Source organism: Macrotis lagotis, chromosome 3 (genome assembly GCF_037893015.1).
Source record: "Macrotis lagotis isolate mMagLag1 chromosome 3, bilby.v1.9.chrom.fasta, whole genome shotgun sequence".
In the NCBI taxonomy this organism is placed as follows: Eukaryota; Metazoa; Chordata; class Mammalia; order Peramelemorphia; family Peramelidae; genus Macrotis; species Macrotis lagotis.
This window is the reverse complement of record NC_133660.1, coordinates 222931924-222954002: the sequence shown is the minus strand read 5'-3', so window position 1 is coordinate 222954002 and position 22079 is coordinate 222931924. Positions and strand designations below refer to the sequence as shown.

Genomic DNA, 22079 nt, shown 5'->3' with positions numbered 1-22079 from the left:
TCTTTCCCTTATATTTTATAATGCCATACATCTAGATCTTTTTGGCTACCCTCCATTATTGGAGATGAGTTTGAATTATAGATAGAAGAAGAATCATTTTCATTGGAGACATTTTGGTTTTTCTCTGCTTCGTCCTCTATTTCCTTCCCCAGACTGGTATTAACTGAATTTAGACAATTTATAATTGTGTTGTTGATAAACTGTTGTACCCTAATGATGTTCAAGGTCCTGTTTTTCGTCTCAGAAGAGAAACTAACATTAATAATATTAATAAAATGTTAGCTTGATTCTTATTTTTAGCTATAATGTACAAAATTTTGAGAAAACTCATTGAAAGTGAAGGAATTTGAGGGATTCAGGTGTTCTGCTTTCTTTTAAAGTAGTTTAATTTCTACATACAGGTGAATAAGCCTTGTGGAAAAGTTCAGATATATACAGCTGATATTTCTGAAATCCCCAAATGCAATTGCAAGCCCACAGATGAAAATCCCTGTGGTTTTGATTCAGAGTGTTTGAATCGGATGTTAATGTATGAGTGCCACCCTCAAGTTTGTCCAGCAGGAGAGCAATGCCAAAACCAATGTTTTACCAAACGTCAATACCCAGAGACAAAGATCATCAAAACAGATGGCAAAGGTTGGGGCTTGGTTGCCAAGAGGGATATTAAAAAGGTATGTAATATTTTTCCCCTTTAAGAGAATGAGAAAAGAATGGTCTTTTAGCACTTTATTCATTCATTCATTCATTCATTCATTTATTTATGTTGGAGGTGGGGTGAGGTTTGCAAGGCAGTGGGGTTAAGGCATTTGCCCAAGGTCATACAATTAGAAACTCATTAAGTGTCAGAGGCCGGATTTGAACTCAGGTACTCCTGACTCCAGGGCCGGTGCTCTATCTACTGCACCACCTAGCTGCCCCTTAGTACTTAATTTAAAATGATCACTTCATGTAAAATATTTTTAACTAGTTACTTTTAAACTTTCTGTCCTGAAGTAAAAGTTTTGTATTATGGGAAAGGAATGTTACTCAAAAAGACAGCCCTATCCTTGGGAAGAAGTAATCACTAGTTATTTAATACTTGTGCTGTTGAAAGGGACAGAATGGAAAAGAGTATTTACTTTAGTTCTAAACATTTTTCAAGTAATAGGATTCAAATAAAATATTTAAATTCGTTTTTGTTCTATCACTTAAAAAATGTGTCTGCAAATGTTTTTTCAATGCCTGCTTCTCTTTGCTGCTATGGTTTCAGAGTTCAAAAAAGAATGTTGATATAATATATATGAGGAAACTGATGCTTTAGTTCAACAAGCAGTAAATGAATATATCTAGTCTGAACCTAGAGATTGGTATTTATGAGCTAGATTTCTTTCTTAAGTAACATTCCTTAAATCTAGATTATTTTGACTCTTTTTGACTGGCCAATATTAGGTCCTAGCACATCCCACGGGGTCAATGTTTAGACTCGATTGACTCAGAGTGAATACAAATAGAAATTGTTTTTATTTTGACCAGAAACCCCTTCAGCTCCCAGATTGATTTTTTTTTTTTACTTTTTATCTCTCCTTAATCACTAAATGGGCATTGACTTTGTCGACTGAGACCTGTTAAAGACCCTAGTCTTAGAGTTAAGTTTAGTACTAACTGGATTAATGAGAAATCATGCCTGAGAGATTACCGTGACTCTCCTGGAGCCCTAGGTCTCAAAGCAGTTATTTGGTCTGGGAGGGGTAAAGCTGAAAAACATTGTATGTGCATGCTACTTGAAGTAGTTGTGGCTCTTTTAATGAACAGAATGGGAGAAAGCTTTCTTACAGAGGCAACAATTGCTTAGAGATGGCTTGGATTAAAAATCCTTTAAAGTTTAAATGGCACATCCTTTGCTGCCAATCATTATCTCTTCATTCTTGGAATCAAGCATTCCCTGCTTTGACTGGTAATCTAAGGTAAAGTTAAGCATGTGAGCTGGGGGAATGTGGTTTTTGTGCTTCAACCAAGTATATTCTAAGCCCTGGGCTATCTAAGGAGAGAACCAGTTCACAGAGTATCTTTTGATCAGTACTTTAATATTGAGACCATATTATTACCATCTGTCCTAACTTGATAGTGATATAGGAGGATATAAGGTATTCTCTTTGAGCAGTGAGTGATTTTCTTGTTTCTTATAGTCATTTATTATTATTTCTTATGGTAATCTTCTAACTTACAGGGAGAGTTTGTGAATGAGTATGTTGGTGAATTAATTGATGAAGAAGAATGCATGGCAAGAATCAAGTATGCACATGAAAATGACATCACGCATTTCTATATGCTAACTATTGATAAGGTAATTCCAGGTGAATTTATGTTGTAAATTTGATGCTTCTTAGTATTTTGTGCCATAATAGCATTTATAACATTATTAATCCATTATAAATAATACTTTTCCTTTCTTTTTTGAAATTATAGCCTCCTTCTTTACCCTTTTCAGGAATAAAAGTAAATCTGGTCGGATTTGAACTCAGGTCCTCCTGACTCCAGGGCCGGTGCTCTATCCACTGCACCAACCTAGCTGCCCCCAAAATAACTTTTTTAAAAACTCTTTTCCTATAACATTTTACTTTTAAGAATCCCATCTTCCTTAGCTTAATCCCAATCTTTCCTTCAAATTATCCAATTACTAATAAGTCATATTAACATCATATTGAATTTATCTTCTTTTTTGAAGCAAAATATTTTATTACCTCCCACTTAATCCAATAAATATTTTTTAAACAATAACCTCTTTAATGATTAAGAGATTGAAAGGGATTAGTAATGCAGGTGTCAGAATAGTTGTATAAATTGGAACACTTTGGGAACAGCAGCCAGAAATGATGAATGATTTGGAAGTTCATGGCTGTGAGACCCAGAGTACTCTCACCTCAGATGCCAGAGTAAGTCCTGACAATTTCTCTTTCTGAATGTCAGAGTTTGGAGGGGTGGGCAGGTAACCCAGTAATCAGGGGCACAAACAGGGAGAAGTCCCAACAAGATGAGTAAAGTAAATAACACATCAGCCAGTACTAGTCATAACTACCTAAAATTCTGGGAAGAATGAAGAGATAAATAAAAAAAATATTAGGAGAAAAATATCTTGGAAAAGAATATAGTAGCCCTTACCCAAGAAATGAATTCCCTAAAAACTATAGACTAGAGCAAACAAATCAGTGATTTCATGTGACAGCTAGAAATAGTAAAAACAAAATCAAAAACCTGAAGTAGAAGGAAGTGAGAGATATATGATGTTAAAAACAATTGACCTGGCAAACAGATCAAGGAAAGATACTTTAGAAATCCATCAGACTCTGACAAATCATGGTGAAAGATTTCTGGAACAGCAGACTTGCCCGTCTTTGAAGGAAAACACAAAGTCAGCCTTGCTTGGCAGGCAGGCAGCCAGTTATTGTCTATCTACTATGTGCCAGATTCCTGTGCCCCATGCTAAGAAGTAAAAAGAAAAGAAAATGAAACAGATGCCCCAGCAGCTTATATTCTGTCTGCAGAAAACTTTGATAGTTATACATTTTTAAAAAATGAAGGTTAATGATGTTTATTACATTCCTTAAAATGTTTAGTGGTTTTCTTAAAGGGAAATTAAATCAACATCTTTAAAAGACATTTTGTATAAAGCAGGAGATGTTAAGAATTTGTGACTGGTTCATGGGCAGAAAATTCATAACCTACTTGTTTGAAGGGGTTTGTGGGTTCCAGAAAATAGGCTGTTTTAAGAGGACAATAATCTAGAGGACACCTCACTCTCATTGGAGCTGACTTAGTTGGATAGGACCGGCACTAAACATAGGACCTGGTGCATAAGAAGCACTTGTGGAATAACTGGCAGAGCCCCAGAAGTTACTGCAGGCCTTTGGGAAACCAACATCACTACTATTGTAGAGTCCAATCCTTTAACAAAGCCCAGCAACGGAATATCTTATTAGGGTCTGTGTGTTCAGTGTGATGGCAAGATGGTCGCAATAGAAAATTGTCACATCTCAAAGTTTTCCTCATTAAAGAACATATCAGTTTCTGACTACTAAGGGAAGGATATTGGAAACAACTTTTATTGTTGATCACATTTTGTTGTTGTCTTTTTGATCCTATTTGGTATTTTCTTGGCAAAAATATTGGAATGGTTTGCCATTTCTTTCTTCAGATCATTTTTACAGATGAAGAAATTGAGACAAACAGGATTAAGTGACTTACCCAAGGTTACACAACTAGCAAGTATCTGAGACCAGATTGGAACTCATGAAGTAGAGCCTTCTTGATTGACACTCTGCCCAAGAAACAGCACTTATAAGATGTGCAAATGTTGGGGATAGCTAGATTATACAGTGGATAAAACACTGGCCCTGGAGTCAGGAGTACCTGAGTTCATTTGGCCTCAGACACTTAATAATTACCTAGCTGTGTGACGTTGACCAAGTCACTTAACTCCATTGCCTTGCAAAAACCAAAAAAAAAAGTGCAAATGTTTTTACTGATTGCTTTGTATGTATCCCTGTATAAAGTTAGATAGTCTTTGAAAGCTTCTTTTGTGAAAAATTCTCTACCTAGATGCCATACTATTGACAAAGTTTTTAAACTTAAAACAAATTGATTGGGGGCAGCTAGGTAGTGCTGTAGATAGAGCACCGGCCCTGGAGTCAGGAAGATCTGAGTTCAAATCCATCCTCAGACACTTAATAATTACCTACGTGTGTGTCACTTAACCCTATTGCCTTGTAAAAAACAAAAACAAATTGATCCTTAGATGCTTGGCCTTCAGTCAGAAATCAAACTTGTACTCAAGCCCTTTCTAGTTTGGTAAGATCTGCCAGAGCTCACACATTTAGTTGCCATATGTTTCAGGAACCCAGGGTTGTTTGCACACTCCATTTATGTATTGGTACATTAATTTAGTGGAGATCTTTAAAAACAATAAAAACCAACATCTTAATCCTTGACATTAATATATACCATTACAAAGACAATGCTAATTTTTCATTTTTGAGTCATTGTTAATCTATTTCTTCATTTTAAATACTTAGCTGAACTTTAGATTATAGATGTCCAACCTTTTTCAGGGCCTTTTTCAGGGCCACATGGCCTACAAAAAAACTTATCAAGGGTTAGAAAAAAGAATACATGACTACAATGTAACCCATGTTACCAGTGAATATAATAAAATGTAATAATGCATGAATGGATTTTGAATGCTGCATGTAGCCCATGGGCCATGGATCGAATATACCTTCAATTTAGATACAGTATAAATTGTCTGGGAAATTTCTTTAAAATTTGGTCCGTTCTGTAGTAGCTTCTATTGAAGTGTCTGAATTGGATTTGGAGTAAGGAAAACATTTACTAGGTTTGTGACCCTGGGCAAGTCACTTAACTTCTCCCACCTTTTACTTTCCTCATCTGTAAAATGGGAATGCTAATAACATCTACTTGTCAGGCTTGTTGGAAATAAAATGAGATGTTTGCAAACTTGAAAGTTCCATAGAAATGTTAATCATTATTAAATCACTATGCAGACCTTTTTATTATTTGACTAAATTAATTGAACCAGCATTTATGCAGGGAAATAAATGGTATTCCCAAATCCGTGGATGAATTATGAAAGAATAGTGATTTCTGTAGTCTTGGCAAGAGAGGAGGGAGCTATAGGAGAATGGGTGAATTTGTTCAGGAGGATTAACTTGAGGATTCTGATGACTAACAAGTCTGATAAGGGAGGAGAGGTATGTTATTCTTGTTACAGGGACCTTAGAATTAGAGTGGAGGGAATAGGTGCATTTGAAAACCATTTTCTGAGAAGGGTGTATGCCTCTGTTAGTAGTACTCTGCCCAAAGAGAAAGAGATAATGTGAGTTTGTAGAGAGAACTGGCACCCAGAATGGAGAGAGGGATTGCTGCAGAGTTGGGACACAAAGGCAGAAATGAGATAGCATAATTTTGGGGAAGGGACTTATCCTGGTAAACGCAAGGATTGAGGCTGGCCTGCATGATTAGGGTCACATGATAATTACTAGGTATCATTGCTTCTATCTTCCCTCATAAATATTTCTAAAATTGAGGTGGAGCAGGAAGAAAGGATGCAGAAAGGTGTATTAAGGCCATAAAGTAGAAATTGATTAGAAGAGAGCTCAAAATTGGAAGTTTAGAAGTTTTAACTTCAAGAACAACTCAGAAAGGATAAAGGAGTAATTCACTAGAATGGAAAATGATGAAGAGAACAAAGAAAACTTCTTAAAAAGAAGACTCAGTAAAAGAAAATTAAGAAAATAAAAGTTCAAAAGGAAAAGGAAAGACTTTTAACATAACTTGATTGAGTAGGGAAATAGTAAGCACAGAAATAGAGAAAAAGTTAGACAAAAATGGTAAACACAGAAACAGAAAAGGTCAGATTTGTAAAATAAAGCAAATGAAAATGCAAAAATGAGGGGAAGGGGATGAAAGCAAGCTCTTTTGGTTATAGATCAGCAGAACTAATCTTGGAAATAAGTACTTATTTTAAAAGGGAAAGGGATAAAATCCGAAAGCCATACTCAAGCAGAAAATGAAGAACTTAGAAGTCCTAATGATCATAGTTTTTAAACATAATTTGGTTAAACAATTAAAAACTTTTAAAAGCCAGGATAAAACTGTCACATTTACCAATCATACTGTTAAACCCCCCTAAAGCAGGGGATTGTAACCAGACAAATACAGTCAGATAAAAATGCAAAAAACAAAAATTGACTATCAGTAGAGAAATAAAGGAGGAAAATATTATGCTTAAAGAAACTATAATGAACTAGTGTTGAAACACAGTTTATATAACAAATGGCATTATATTAAAATTTTAGCACTACATATTTCCCACCCCCCCAAGTACACACATACACACACATGCACACACACACACAAATATGTAAGTGTAAATATATTTTTATTCCCCCCAATTACATGTTAAAAATTTTTGTTTTAAGTTTTGTGTTCTAAATTCTAAACCTCCTTTCCTCTCTCCTCCCCCTTCCCTAAGACAATAAGGAATCAGATTTAGCTTGTACATATGCAATCAACCACAAATTATCTTTATAAAATGTGGGAATAGAGAAATTTTTTTAAAAGTCATCAATAGGGGCAGCTAGGTGGCGCAGTGGATAGAGCACCGGCCCTGGAGTCAGGAGTACTTGAGTTCAAATCTGGCCTCAGACACTTAATAAATACCCAGTTGTATGGCCTTGGGCAAGCCATTTAACCCCATTGCCTTGCAAAAAAAAAAAAGCCTAAAAAATTTTTTTAAAAAGTCATCAGTACACTAAACATACTTTAAAAGATCATGCATAATTAAAAATTAGAATCAATATAGGGAAAACAGATAACCAAAACGCAAATTTAATGACATTCTGTACAATGATTGAAGTAAAAAAAAAAACCAGAAACTTTAATAAATAATAGTTTTAAAAGCCTGTTAATGAAAAACATCATATCAAAATTTTTGTGATGTAGCAAAAGTGATCCTCAAAGGAAAAATTATATCCTGGAACATACATCAACAAAATAGAAAAAGAGAACAGACTAAGGAATGAAATATGAAATGTAATAATTAGAAAATCAACAAATAAACCCAAAGCACAAGGGGAAAGGAAAGTTAGGTATATTGGAAAACTGAAAAGATAAGCTTTGGTTTTGTTAGTTTATGTCATTAATAGGAAAAAGTAGAGAAAATAAAGTTAACAAAACCAAACAAAGTGAAAGCATAACAAAGAGAAGGTTTTTAAATGATCAACAGAGAATTTGAAAGAAATTAATACAAAGTTTCTTCAAAAATAAATAAAATGCCTAAATAATAATTTCAAATAATTTCAGAGAAATGAAACTAATTTTAAGGAACTAGAGGGATGGGGGTAGGGAATGGTCTGATGAATTTATAGCATTCTATCAAGCTAAACATTATACAGATTATTCTCAGAAATCAAAAGGGAAAAGTTGCTCTTGTCATGAGACAAATATTCTTAAAATCTTAACCAGAAAAGAATAAAGCAGAAATAGAGAACATATGATCAATATGACTAATTAATATTTATTTTAAAAATTAAATTTGATTTATAATTAGGATAGCTCAGATTAAGAAAACAATAACAATGGGTTTGTAGTGCTCAGCACAGAGTCTGATATGTAGTGAGCATTTAATAAATACTTGTTGTTTACTCTGTTGTTCAGTTGTTTCAGAAAACCCCAGAAACTAAAGTAGTTTGCTATTTCCTTCTCCACCTCTTTTTACATATGAGGTAACTGAAGTAAATGGCGTTAAGTGACTTGACTAGGGTCACTGGGTAAACATCTTGGAGCTAGGTTTGAACTCGGGTCTTCTCACTCCAGACCTGGTTCTCCATTCGCTGGACTACTTTGTTTACATTTTAGTCAATAAGTAATCAGTCAGCACTTTTAAAGTGCTCATGTTCTAGTCTTTATACTCATTGAGAATACAAAGAAAGATAAAAGAAACTTCCTGCTTTCAAGGTAGTCAAAGTACAGTCTAATAGAAGAGACAAAACAAAATTTTATACAAACATGATATACACAGAAGAAATTGAAGATAGTAATAGAGCCAAGATAATTTTGAAGTCAGTCAATAAAAATTAGTGCCTATTTTGTGTGTAATACACTGAAGATACAAAGAAAGGCAAAAGATAGTCCTTGTCCTTGAAGACTCAGTTAGAGGGAGAATGTTATGCACAAAAAAGCTCTATACATAAAAGGGATTGGGAAAGTGGGATTTTAGGGAAGCCAGGAGTTGGGAGATGAGGGGCAGAAATAATATTTTAAGAATGGGAAATAGCTAGTGGCAATATTCTTGAATGAGAAGATGTTCTGTCTTGTTTGAACTACAGCTGCAAGACCATTATGAATAGACTGTGAGATAGGAAGGGGGAGTAAAGTATGGAAGATGAGTTAAGTTGAAACTACATAATTATATATGCATTGGTGAAATACTAGAAGTTTTCCTAATAAATACAGGAGTAAATTAAGAATATTTTTTTTTCAAAAATATTTTATTTTCCCCCAATTACATATAAAATTTTTTAACATTGTTGGGGGGGGGTTGATTAACAAATTCTATTCCTTCCTCTTCTTTTCTTTCCTGTTTTTGGGAGTAAGAGTCCATTACAGGTTATGTATGTGTATTCAGGTCTAATATTTCCATCTTAGTCATTTTGTACAAGAACACTCAAACAACAGAAAAATGAAAGAAAGAAAGTGTAAATAGCATATTTCTGTTTATATTCAAACAATATCAATTTTCGATGGAGGCAGTTTTATTATGAGTCTTTGGTATTGTTTTGAATCATTGTATTGCTTAGAATTGCCCAGTCATTCACAGTTCTTCATCATATAGTATTGCTATCACTATATCTGTTCTGGTTTTGCTCAATTTACTTTGCATCCATTTAATTTACTTTGTATCCGTTTAAGTGTTTCTAGGCTTGTCTGAGATCATCCTGCTTATCATTTTCTTATAACACAAGAATAATCTTGCAGTCATATATCAAAGCTTATTCAGCTATTCCCCAATGGACATCACTTCAATTTCCAGTTCTTAGCCACCACAAAAAGAGCTGCTGTAAATATTTTTGTAGATATAGGTCCTTGCCCCTTTTGGGGATGTTTTGGGGTTATAGATCCAGCAGTTGCTGATTCAGCGGCTTATATACAATTTGATTGCCCTTTGGACATAGTCCCAAATTGTTTTTCAAAATAGTTGAATAAGTTCACAACTCTACCAACAGTGCTTTAGAATACCAGTTTTCCCACATCTTCTCCCAACGTTTATTGTTTTCCTTTTTTTGTCAAATTAGCCAATCTGATAGTGTGAGACAATACCTCAAGAGTTATTTAAAGGCATATATTTCTAGATATGATAGCAATAGCAACAAGATGAGAAAAAGTAAGACAAAAATATAAATCCTATTTCCTGTCAACATGTTGCTTTATTTAGGAAATCCTAAAGAATAAAAAAAGAAATTGATTCAGACAATAGCTCTCAATAATGCATCAAAAGACAAAAAAAATCATACCAAGAGTTTACATTATACACAATTACAAAATTCGGAAGTACACAACAGGGAAATCTATTTATATATATATATATATATATATATATATTTATACACACACTTGTATAGATATAAAGAACAATTTAACTAGAAGAATGATCAAAGGACCCTGCCAATATAATAAAAATGACAATATTCCCTAAAGTAATTTACAATCTTAGTGCTGTATAGCAATCGAGCCATCAGAGAATACAGCGTAGAACTAGACAAAATAAATTTGGAGGAGCAAATATCTAGAATCTTAATGGAAATATGAAGAAAATAAGGAACCAAATGCGAATAATATTTTTAGACCTCAAATTATACCACAAATCAATATTCAAATCAGTTCTAGTATTAAAAATGATGAACAAGTAGAAAACAATGGGAAGCAGTTGGGTTTAATAAACTGCAGGCTATTATTAACTTGCAGAAACTATCTACTTCATAACTTCTGGTTAAACTGAAAACAATTTTCAGAATTTAGGTTGATACCAACAACTTAAATATTTTTTTTTTAGTTTTTTTGCAAGGCAATGGGGTTAAGTGGCTTGCCCAAGGCCACACAAACTTAAAAATTTTTTATAAAGCTCCAGATAGATTGGTGACTTAGTTATGTCATTAAAAAAAATTTCTAGAAGAGAATCAGAGAAGATTTTAAAATATGGAGTAGTACAGTTTGGGGAGAGTTCTTGAATCTCACAAAAGATAAAACAGGATAAGTTCAATTATGCTTTTGGCATCAGTGCCTGGTTGAAATGAATTAAATCCTTTTTCATTTAATTTCATTGAATATCTTCTCTCATTCTTCCTCATCATTTGATACTAATTTTTTTTTCTATTCCAATAAATCTGATTTTACCATAATAACCAGATAATTCATAACTCCTGTTTAGGATTATGTGCAGGGTTGATGCTGAATAATGTCTTAGTCATTCTGTTATCTTAACAGTGCTCACTAAAACTTAGTCCCTTCCATGTGATTGTGACAGTCAATAAGTGAGCTAGATAATTAGTATTGGATTGGGGGTGTCATATACCAGCTCATATGATACACCACAGTTTTCAGTACAACAAATAACTGTTATCTGCAGTTTTTATTTTCCTTAAGAAAAAAGATATGGCTTTTCAAGTTTTACTTAACATATGTTTTAAAATTGGTATTCTAACTTTCAGGACCGGATAATTGATGCTGGTCCCAAAGGAAACTATTCCCGATTTATGAACCACAGCTGCCAGCCAAATTGTGAGACTCTGAAATGGACAGTAAATGGAGACACTCGTGTGGGATTGTTTGCTGTATGTGACATTCCTGCAGGTATGTTAGATTTGGGGTATAGACCTATTTCCAACATTTGTGGAGAGACCCAAGGAAATTCAGTTTTAACTATAACTATAACTATAACTATAACCATTTTTAAACCATCAACTATCCCTGGGTAATTCTCCTGACCTCTTTCAACCCTAGTTACCTCATCTTTATAAAAAGATAACATGTGTAAAGCGCTCTGCAAGCCCAAAGGCACTATCTAAATGTAAGCTGTTGTTATTGTTATTAGTATTATCATTATTTACATACTAGTTCTTTCCCATGAGTTGATAGTTTGGATTAGATATATACTATTAAGAAAGTATAGAACCCAGTAATTCCCAAGTTTCTAAATTCCTAATTCATAAATTCACATAGTGAAAAGCAATGTCATATAAAGTTCAATGTGGCTATATCATCAGGATCATTTACCAATAGAAATGAAAGACTTCTTAGAGTTGTAATTTGACATTTGAGTTGTGATTTGAAAGGAAGTAGTCTAGGATGACATGAAGAGACTTAGTAGCATAAACAAATATGTAGTTTGAATGGAAGTGCCAAGAATATAGATTGTGTGACAATTAATATAATTTTAAAAGGTGAAATACACCAAATTGTGGATGATATTGGGTAATAGCAAGCTAAGGATTTGAGCCATACAAAAATTGCTTTGTATTTTGCCTTGTTAAGACAGTTTGTATAGTTTCTACAAAAAGATTAAGGAAAATAGGATAGTGTATTCCCCAATATGTCCATAGTTTTCTTTCAGCACTTGTATTTTATTGTGAGGGATTCTACTTTTCTTGGACTTTATGATAATCTCAATAAACAAATTTGAAGATTCACGTATTAGGTATATTCAAGTCTACATATAGAATGTAATTTGGGGTCATAATGCAGAGTAGTTTATTTTAAAAAGATAAACATTTTCATGCTAATGAGTTTCTTTTTCCAGGGACAGAACTGACTTTTAATTACAACCTTGATTGTCTGGGCAATGAAAAGACTGTCTGTCGATGTGGTGCCTCTAACTGTAGTGGATTCCTTGGTGATAGACCAAAGGTATAGCAATAATTTAATTAAACTTTCTTTTCTTTTTTTTTAAGCAAGGGCAATTAAATTGATTAGCAAGATATGTGGCAAAATAAATTTCTTTAATACATACAGGAAGATACATGTTATATGGTACAAGTTAATGCTCCCTCTCCCCCAAGAACTTTATTTGCTTCAACTATCTTTAAAAAAAATGATGGCATGTAGAAAGTTGTTGATTGGACATTTCTGAAGAGAATTCCTAAAGATGGGTTTTTTTTAAATTTGTTAATCTACATGACTGGAATAGGAAGGCTATACACTCTGTGTGTGTGTGTGTGTGTGTGTGTGTGGCAAATGGGGTTAAGTGGCTTGCCCAAGGCCACACAGCTAGGTAATTATTAAGTGTCTGAGGTTGGATTTGAACTCAGGGACTCCTGACTCCAGGGCCGGTGCTCTATCCGAGACACAAGGAATCTTTGACCTGGGGGGTCAGTTTCAGTTGTTTATACAATTTTACCTGGTTTTCAGAATATTATTCAAATTACTTGTGCATCAGCCCAGAACAGTTGCTTTTACATTATGTACTATGTTCTTTATCTTAGAATTAGGTGAGAAAAACATTTTATATTTTTATCTCTCCTAGGGAGGAGAGTGGGATTGAAAATAGAAAAGTAAAACATTAATATAAATTATATATATGGATGACATTTCAGTGATTCCTTCTCTGCTTCCATGGGGAGACTTGGCTTTGAATCTAGGCTCCAACTCTATGAGCAAGTCATATCAACTTTCCATTCTTCAGTTTCCTTCACGTAGTTGAGAATAAATCACTAAGTGAATGATAAAATAAGGAATTTGTTGTTAGTAGTTAACCCCAATGGGAGGAAAAAAAATCCTTCATCCTTTCTATAATCTGTTCATCTTTGATGTAAGAGGGCTATCTCATTAGTTTTTATATGCTGTTTTTCAATTTCATTGTTCTTTTTTGTATCTTAAGGTAAATTAAGATGAAAAAGCTTTATATGAGATACTGATTTAATAACAGTCATTTAAAAAAATTTTCTGCCATATGAAATGCTTAGTTTCTTTTATGTTCCAATAGGGAATTTTCTGAAATTACTTCTTGTAATTTTTCATCTATTGAATTATCATTCTTTCTTCTAACCTACTAATTGTGTATTTTTTTTAGTTTAGAAAAAAAAATTTAAGTAAACCCATTTTATTGTTTATCCTAGAACTCAGCTGCTCTTTCTTCAGAGGAAAAGGGCAAAAAGACCAAGAAAAAAACAAGAAGACGTAGAACAAAAGGTGAAGGAAAGAAAGAATCTGAAGATGATTGTTTCCGTTGTGGTGATGGAGGTCAGTTGGTACTATGTGATCGGAAATGTTGTACTAAAGCTTATCATCTCTCCTGTTTGGATTTGGTTAAACGGCCTTTTGGTAAGTTAAGTCATAACTGGATTTCACACACGTTCTTTTTAGAATATTTAAATTACTGTATTTGTATGCTTTGAGATATTACTTTGAATGGATATATTTCATCTTAATTTCATCAAATTGCAAATGCATTATTATTTAACAGATAGGATAAAGAAAATGATATTGATTTACAAACCAGTTACAAACTTTAACTCTCAAGTCATTGCTTTTAACCAGTTGAACATCTATTTGCTTTCAGTTAGCATTCATTTTTTAAATAAGTAATCTTATTCCATTATAATTAATTGTGGATTGATTTTAATATTTAAATACTTAATTTTATTTTGTTTAAAGTGCCTGTACAGTCAAATCATAATTATAGAATCTGAGTTGAAGGAATGTCCCAGATTATCTGGTTCTGCTTTTCTCTGAGGAATAAATTATCTCTGTGATCTCCCTACTAGGCTGGTCATTCAGAAGGCTCAAACAGTGATGACTGTACTAGTCCTCAAGGCAGACCATTCCGTTTTGTAGATTTCTGACTGTTATTCTGGTGCTTACTCTTTATATTGATTTCCTCTGGGTTTATATTCATCATTCCTGGTTCCACCTTTCCAGGCCCCACAAAATAATAAAAATCCTTTTTTTGTATATGAGATTTCTTTAGATAAATGATGTATCTTAAACATTTCATTTCTGGTTGAAATCTGCTTCAAGTTTTTAGATGTCCTGACTTCTTCATCCAGTGCATATGTGGCACAGGATTGAATCTCCTTAGTTCATCCCTTTGCCTACACAATTCTTGTCCAGATTCATTCTATGCAACATCCCCAGAATTGAATATAGGCTTGATGTTGTTTATCCATAATAGAGAACAGACAGATTATTACATTCCAGGTTCCAGGTATTTTGACTTCTACTCATTTGTTATCAGCTCACATTCATTGTAGAGACCACTACTCCTGGTTCCTTTTATGTAAACTTTTGTTTAGCCATGTCTTCTCCCTTCTGTTCTTGGAGTACAAATTATTTGAACCTGCTTTCAGAAATTAATAGGCCTGTCAAATGATATATTACAATCTGCCCATTTTTCCATACAGTTGAGATCTTTTCTCATTCTGATTTTTGTCCTCCATCATTTTATACTTTTCCTCCTACCTTTGGGTCATAGTCCCAGTTTGATAAGCACTCCATCTTCTCCTGGATCTTGATCATTCATTGCTACAAATAGTTCAAAGGTAACTTTTCCACCACTAGATGGCATTGTTGAATCTTTAGATGAAATCCTGACTGAAAGCAACAAATTTCCTCATGAAAATGGAAATACAAACCTTTCCTCGACAACATTGGCAAAACAATACAGAAATATGTATTGAACCTAGATATGTTTTATGACTACTTCAAGAAACTTTTTACTACATTCAGTTCTTTTTCAAGAGAGCAGTGAGAGCAGAATCTGAGCTACAAAGAGACCTTCAATCTATACTATCTGGGTAGAAATATTTATCATAATACTTTTAACAAGTTTCAATTTAGCCTCTTTTTGAAGACTTCTGGTTATGAGAAACCAAATGCTCAGTTAGCTTGTTAAAATAAGATATCAATCTCTTTTAAAGTGTTTTTTTAATTACAAAATTAGTTGCCAATTTGTTAGAAAATTTCAGTTTGATACCAGTCTTCCTAAATTCTGAATCCATAATTTTGTGAATTCCCAGTTTTTCTTTTAAGTTACTAAGTATTGCTTTATTCAAAAGTGTGGTTTAAGAAAAATCTGCTTTCTAGAAATATTTTCAAGAAAAATCACTATTTAAAAAACTACCATACAGGGGTGGCTAGGTGGCTCAGTGGATAAAGCACCGGCCCTGGAGTCAGGAGTACCTGGGTTCAAATCTGGTCTCAGACACTTAATAATTACCTAGCTGTGTGGCCTGGGGCAAGCCACTTAACCCCATTGCCTTGCAAAAAAAACTAAAAAAAGAAACCACCATACTAATTTAATATACATGGCATAATGCTAGTCCTTGAGAGCAATAAATAAAAATTGGTGAAGATTCAAATAATCAGGTCTGCATGTGATATAATATTTTTAACTCATAAGAAATGACTAGATTTCATCAAGAGTCTGAGTCACACACAGCACTATATTAAGAAATGTAATTCTTACTGGAACCTCAGAAATACCATAGTTGTGGACCACATGAAAATGCAAGTAACCAAGAGGCAACTTTTCATCATGAATGATAAAGCCTTTTGGAGGATTTAAGATGAAATTACATGTACTCACTTTTTACCCAGGTCACATCTTATAAGTTTTTATTCTATACCCTTAAACAATTCTCTAGAATTAAGTGGCAGATCTGGTATCATTCTACATTGGTAGAGGGCATTTCCTCATCAGGAGTTCCTTATATCGGGAAATCATCTCTAGTCCCAAAAAAACCTTGGGTTTTTGTGGCTCTATAGTTACTATTAAAATACCATGAAAATTGTGGGCTTTTTATGATCTGTGAAACTAATGATTTTTATACCAAGGTTCTTCCAGTTGTTTACTCTGACTTATGAATTTGTCTTAAGTGAATTAAATTCACATGTGGGAAGACTGTCATATTTATGCAATTTGATGATTATGCCATTGGTATGATAATAAAAGTTAATTTCCAACTTCTTTTGAAACTTATTCTACTCCAGATAATGTCAATACATAGATAAAAGTCTAAACTATTGGCATTTTGTGTTTGTGTTTTTAAAAATTCTAATATTTGTGAATATTGTTTCATCTTTGATTGCAGGGAAATGGGAATGCCCTTGGCATCATTGTGATGTGTGCGGCAAACCATCAGTTTCTTTTTGTCATTTCTGCCCAAATTCCTTTTGCAAGGACCACCAAGATGGGACAGTCTTCAGCACCACACAAGATGGACGGTTATGCTGCTCTGAACATGAGTTTGGGGTGGAATCTATTAGAAACCCAAAGACTGAGAAACCCTTCCCAGAACCAAGCAAGTTGAAGCCCAAGAGAAAGAAAAGAAGGTGTTGGAGGAGAAAAACAGAGTGCAAATAGTGACAGACTTCAGGGGTTTTGTGTTTGTGCGTGGTTTTTTTTTTTTGTTTGTTTTTAACTGCCAACACTATCTTGTAGATACAAGGGTCTATCTTGTGAATAGGGTCAACGAAGGACACAGTTTTACATATCTAATAAGTGTACAGGTTTCATTTTGGGGGAAAGCATTTTTAAATCCACTGAGCCATCTCTAGCAGTTTCTGCTGTATCTGCACTGATAATGAATTGTGATATACACAATTCAGAATTTTTCAGGACAAACAAAACTTATTACACAACATTACAGTTACACTTGAATTTCTAAGAATGTAATGGTTCCCTCCTGCATTTGGGGATAAAAAAAGGCATGATTGGAAAAATTTGACGCCTATTTTCCATTTCACCTGAAAGATATATGGGGTGGATGGAAAACCATATTTTCTAAAAGAAAACACTTTTAGTGTTTTAACAAAAATAGCTTGACCATTGCTCAGTGTCTTTATTCAGAAGATACCACAGTGATGTCTTTTTCAAGTTTGAACTGGGTTTTCTCTGAAACAGTGAGTTTGGTCATCTCTCCTGCTCTTATAAAAACAGCAAACTGTAAAACTTTTTTTGTTAATGTGAACTATTTTCTCAGAAATGTACATCCCTTTATAAGGAGAGGAGCACCCTAGGATAGTGAGGGGGGATTTTAGAGGATTTTTTCATATTCTTTTTTTTTTCCTATTTATAGATTACAACTAAAATATAAGTAACACTTTAGTCTTCAGAACTGTAAGAGTCTCAAACTTGGAACAACAACTTTTCCTAAAATGGCCACCATGGTGAGAATCATATCACCTCTTTTATTGGGCATATCTTTTGAATGCACAGTCATCTTGTCATCGTTCTTCACCATTTTGGGAAAACGCTTTATATGTTTTTTTCATTTGGTTTTTCTTTAATGATTTTTTATTTTGGCTTTTAATCTCAAAATATATATTTGCTAAGCCTCATTTCACAAATTATTACTAATTGAAATGTATGTTTATTGATGATATCCTGATTTTTCATTACAAAAAAAAATGTGAACTTGACTATTATAGGGACATTAGACCTGCCATGTATATGTTTCTATTTAGGCTAAAAGGTAAAATAAATAATTGAGGGAAAAATGATTTTATGTACTGTTTCCTGCCCCATAGGTGTTTTGATATAAGGATGGGCAGAGTTGCTAACAAGTTCTGACCTGTGCAATCATGATCCAACCCAGATGCCCCTAGTTTATGCCCAATTTAATGTTTTATACGTACTAGCATAGTTTGCCTTTATAGTACAGATCTGTTATGTAGCCCTTTAAAAAAATGAAGCATAGTCTATCATAAAAATGTATATTTTTTCAAAACTATTTTTTCAGGGTTTGAAAGATTTAGATTTTAGAATTATTGATGATTAAAGCTATTTCCATTACATGCAAATTTTGTGGGTCTTTTTTCATTTAAAACTTGAATTGATACTAGTCTAAAATAAGCCATTATCCAACATTATAATATGAAAGCATTTGGGGGTAAAGCTGAGTAATTGTTTTGCTTTGTGGATCAAAATTTATAAACAATGTGGGGAAGGCTAGCTTTTATCCTCTTTCAGTTTTGTCTGTTTTGAGTTAAGGTTTTTTAAGATGGGACAAGCAAGTCTTACACTAATTTCCATTGTGAAATTTTTTTTGGGGGGGGGCTTATATTTTTTTCAGCAAGTAAGAGTACCCAGCCATATTGTATTATTTGAGATACCATGTTCCCTTTTAAAAAAAATTTTCCCCCTGCTCTGAAAATTCAATCTGATATTTGGAAGTTTGAGGTATAAACTCCAAAGAGCTCAGTTTATTTCATATCCCTCTATTTTCCCTCTCTCATTCTACCCAAGGTTTTTGATGTAAAAGATAGGAATTAGGGGCATGGGGCATCAAGGTGAGTGAATGGGAAGAAAAAGTGAGCATTTCTATTTTTTTTTAAGAATGAAGGAAATACTTGAAAAAGCTACTTCTTTTAACATCTCCTGAGAATAAAATTCATTTTGAAAAGGAATTTATAAAAACCTGTTTTTGTTCATGATTGTTATGAAGATTGATACTGAAGTCAAGTGGCTTTTGAATTCAAATTTACTATATTCTTTGCTTTATTAGAACACTGTAATGATCCATTTTGTAACCAGGCAGGTTAACATCAATAGGTACTATATAGATGACTTTAGCATAAGCTTTCTCTGCAGAAACTGCCAAATGTTTGAGAGGTAGACCATGGATGGAGAGAGACCTGGTTTCTCCATGTTAATTATATCCAGCCTTTTTTTAAGGCTCTTTTTGTAGCATATGGGGAAGCCATCAAAGTGTACAGTACAATTGACCAAGTCCTATAAATATAACCTGCTTGGGGATGTGTAGCCACTCTTAAACAACTTTGCTGAGCACTGAATGTTTAAGAAAAAAATTGATTTCACTGTGGTGCTGTTCCCTGATCCCACTGCTTCCATTCCCAACTAAAATATATGTATATATGTGTGTGTGTGTGTGTGTGTGTGTGTGTGTGTGTGTGTGTGTGTGTGTGTGTGTATACACACCCCTACAAGACATTTTGGGGCACTTAATCATTTAGTGGCATTAACATTCTGCCTCTTTATGTTGTTAATTTCTAGAAATTATACTCATTCAGTGGAAAATTGTTAACTTAGATCATTTTCCTTATAATAATCAATTTTTAAGGACTTTAAAATGTATTATTGTAGACCTATCTATCTACCTATTGTGAAGGTGGCTGGCTAGCAACAAAATTTGGTTTTTATAAGTCAGAATATGCTATTTCCTCCTAACTAATGGGCAAGCTTTGAAACATTAATAGTAAATAAAAAGTGTAAGCAGGATTTTTAACACTAAGAAGTAAATTCTATTGACCTCATTTTAGTTTTTCCAAATTCTTTTATGATCTGGGATGGAAAGCCTCTTAAAAAATGTTCTTTTTTATAGATTTCCTTCCTCAGTGACCCTTTAAAAAATTTAATTTTCCACATAGTAATAATTCTCATGTTTATATTTCAGAGTAAGGGCACAAGCATTGACAAAATGAAATTTTCTTTTGTTGGATGAAAGAACTAGCTATTGCATCAGCTAGTTTTTTTTAAGCTAATATTTCAAAGTTTTAACTTAATTGGTTCTCAGAGAATTTTGGGAACATTTATAGAGATTTTGATTATGACTGCCCAAAAATCAGCTTTCCATCTTTTGGGTGCTTCTATCTTTGAATTTTTTAAGAGAAAAAAATTTAGGCTATTACTTTAATCTTTTGGCATCAGGGATTGACAAAAGGTCTGAAATATGTAAGAGTTTACCCAACCATCTTGTTTTAAAACCAGTCTTCTATAAAGCATCTAATTCTAGTCCATATATATATATATATATATATATATATATATATATATATATATATATATATGCTGTTTCGGGCCTTTGTAAGTAAGATATAGATGCTACTCTTGATAATTGTACAGATTACAACTGCAGTTGGGATATATAATATTTGTGAGATAGTTGGGTCTCTTTGAACTTTTAATAAAATTGTCCAGTCCTCTAAACAGTTGAATATAATAGGATATAGTTGCATTTTTGCTTATATCCCAATTAACATTAAATGCTACTTTTTTTCCTAAATGTTTATCTATAATAATATTAAGGACTGCATGCTCAGGTTTGAGTTTGTGGAATTTTTTGAAGTATTTACCCTGATGAGCCCAAGGTATATACATTCCTCCAACTTTCAGACTATTATTTTCAGGAAATCAGATGAATGTTAATGCAAAAGACTTTGTATCAGTTACCAAATATCTTCATCCTATGTGAAACAGAACCTGCATGGTACTATTATGAATGTTGGAAAAAATATAGTCAGATTTTTGTACAACCCATTTTGCTAAATGGTGTATACATTCTATTACTGTTGAGATGTGAAATAATGTTGTTAGAAACAACAAAAAAAAGTTATGTTTTTGTTTGTTTACCTCTAAACAAGTTCCTTTTACAGTCATGTCAGATATTAGAAAGTTTTATGGTTGTTGGATGATGGCCCCAAATTTAAGTTGTTAGCCTAGGAATAAATATTCCATTTGGGGGACATAATGAGATGTAGAATTTTTGAATTGCCTAACATTGGAGGGGGTGGGAGGGGAATGGAAGAATAGCTTTTAAAGGGGAAACTTGTGTTTGAGAAAAGTGTGTGATTATTTTTCTGTATAAAATGAAGAAGAGGTTTGTCTTTAACCTTCTTTTCTACAGAAGTCTGTTCGATGTTTTTAATTGTCTATTGACTATTTGTTACTTTTTATTAGGACTCAAATGCTACTGACTCAAGTGTTTTTCATCCCAAGGATCCTGATATAAATATCTATCTTGAAAGTGTTGTTAAAGTTCCCATGAAGTTTTGATCGCTGTCAGTCAGTGCTTTAAAATCCAAATTAATTTGAGAAAGAATCTTCAACCTGTACAGAATGCCAATATTTACAAGGCAGATGTAATTGGCCCTCTAAGAAGAAACACTTTTTGGGACAAAATTTAAAAGGTCTTTTTGTTGGGGCAAGGTGAAACGATGAAAGTCCTGGAAACTTCTCTAGTTGTTGTGACTGTGGACTCAATTCTCAGTTTCCAAACCATGCTCTAGAGCTTTTTACAAAATTATCCCTTTATTTACCTTGTTTACTACAACATATGTGGCAAAAATTAACCCCATTTTATAGCTTGGTGCATGGCATTGTTGAGGCTTGCAGAGTTCTGTATTCCAGACATGTGCTGCACATGTTCCATAGACTCCTAACAGTGCCAATAACTATAACTTTTCTACTTGGGCTATTATATGTGGATTACTGTTTTATTTTGGAAAAATGTAATTTTATAGTCAATTTGGTTCAAGAAGTACTCATTAAAGGTGAAATGTTCACATACCAAAGACCTAATTGGAATTGTTTTTATTACCACTTAATTCAGACTTTGCATGTGAGAAATTACAGGAATCAGTTAAGCATCTAAAGGAGCACCATATAGGTCCAGTAGGTGAAGTGCTTCAATTAAGCAAAGATTTTCTAAGATAGGCCTTGAAAACAGAATGCCAATATACAGGCATAGACTTGATGAATAACATTATGAATAACATGGCATAAAAGACTGTGA

General features: G+C 33.4%; 1 protein-coding gene and 1 non-coding gene across 6 annotated transcripts in view; both read left to right on the top strand.

Annotated features, from left to right (window-relative positions):
• NSD2 (nuclear receptor binding SET domain protein 2) overlaps positions 1 to 22079 on the top strand; it is a 123009-nt gene extending 100930 nt beyond the window's left edge. For 4 of the 5 annotated variants that reach the window (XM_074229936.1, XM_074229934.1, XM_074229935.1 and 1 more), the window contains exons 18-23: positions 402 to 671; positions 2207 to 2323; positions 11262 to 11403; positions 12350 to 12456; positions 13665 to 13869; positions 16638 to 22077. In XM_074229936.1, coding sequence (XP_074086037.1) covers positions 402 to 671; positions 2207 to 2323; positions 11262 to 11403; positions 12350 to 12456; positions 13665 to 13869; positions 16638 to 16909 — 1113 coding nt within the window. In that variant the 3' untranslated portion in view covers positions 16910 to 22077. Of the gene's footprint in view, positions 1 to 401; positions 672 to 2206; positions 2324 to 11261; positions 11404 to 12349; positions 12457 to 13664; positions 13870 to 16637 lie in introns of all 5 variants that reach the window. The other variant, XM_074229937.1, reaches the window with a different exon arrangement.
• Positions 11037 to 11161, top strand: LOC141519779 (small Cajal body-specific RNA 23). The gene has a single exon (XR_012477420.1).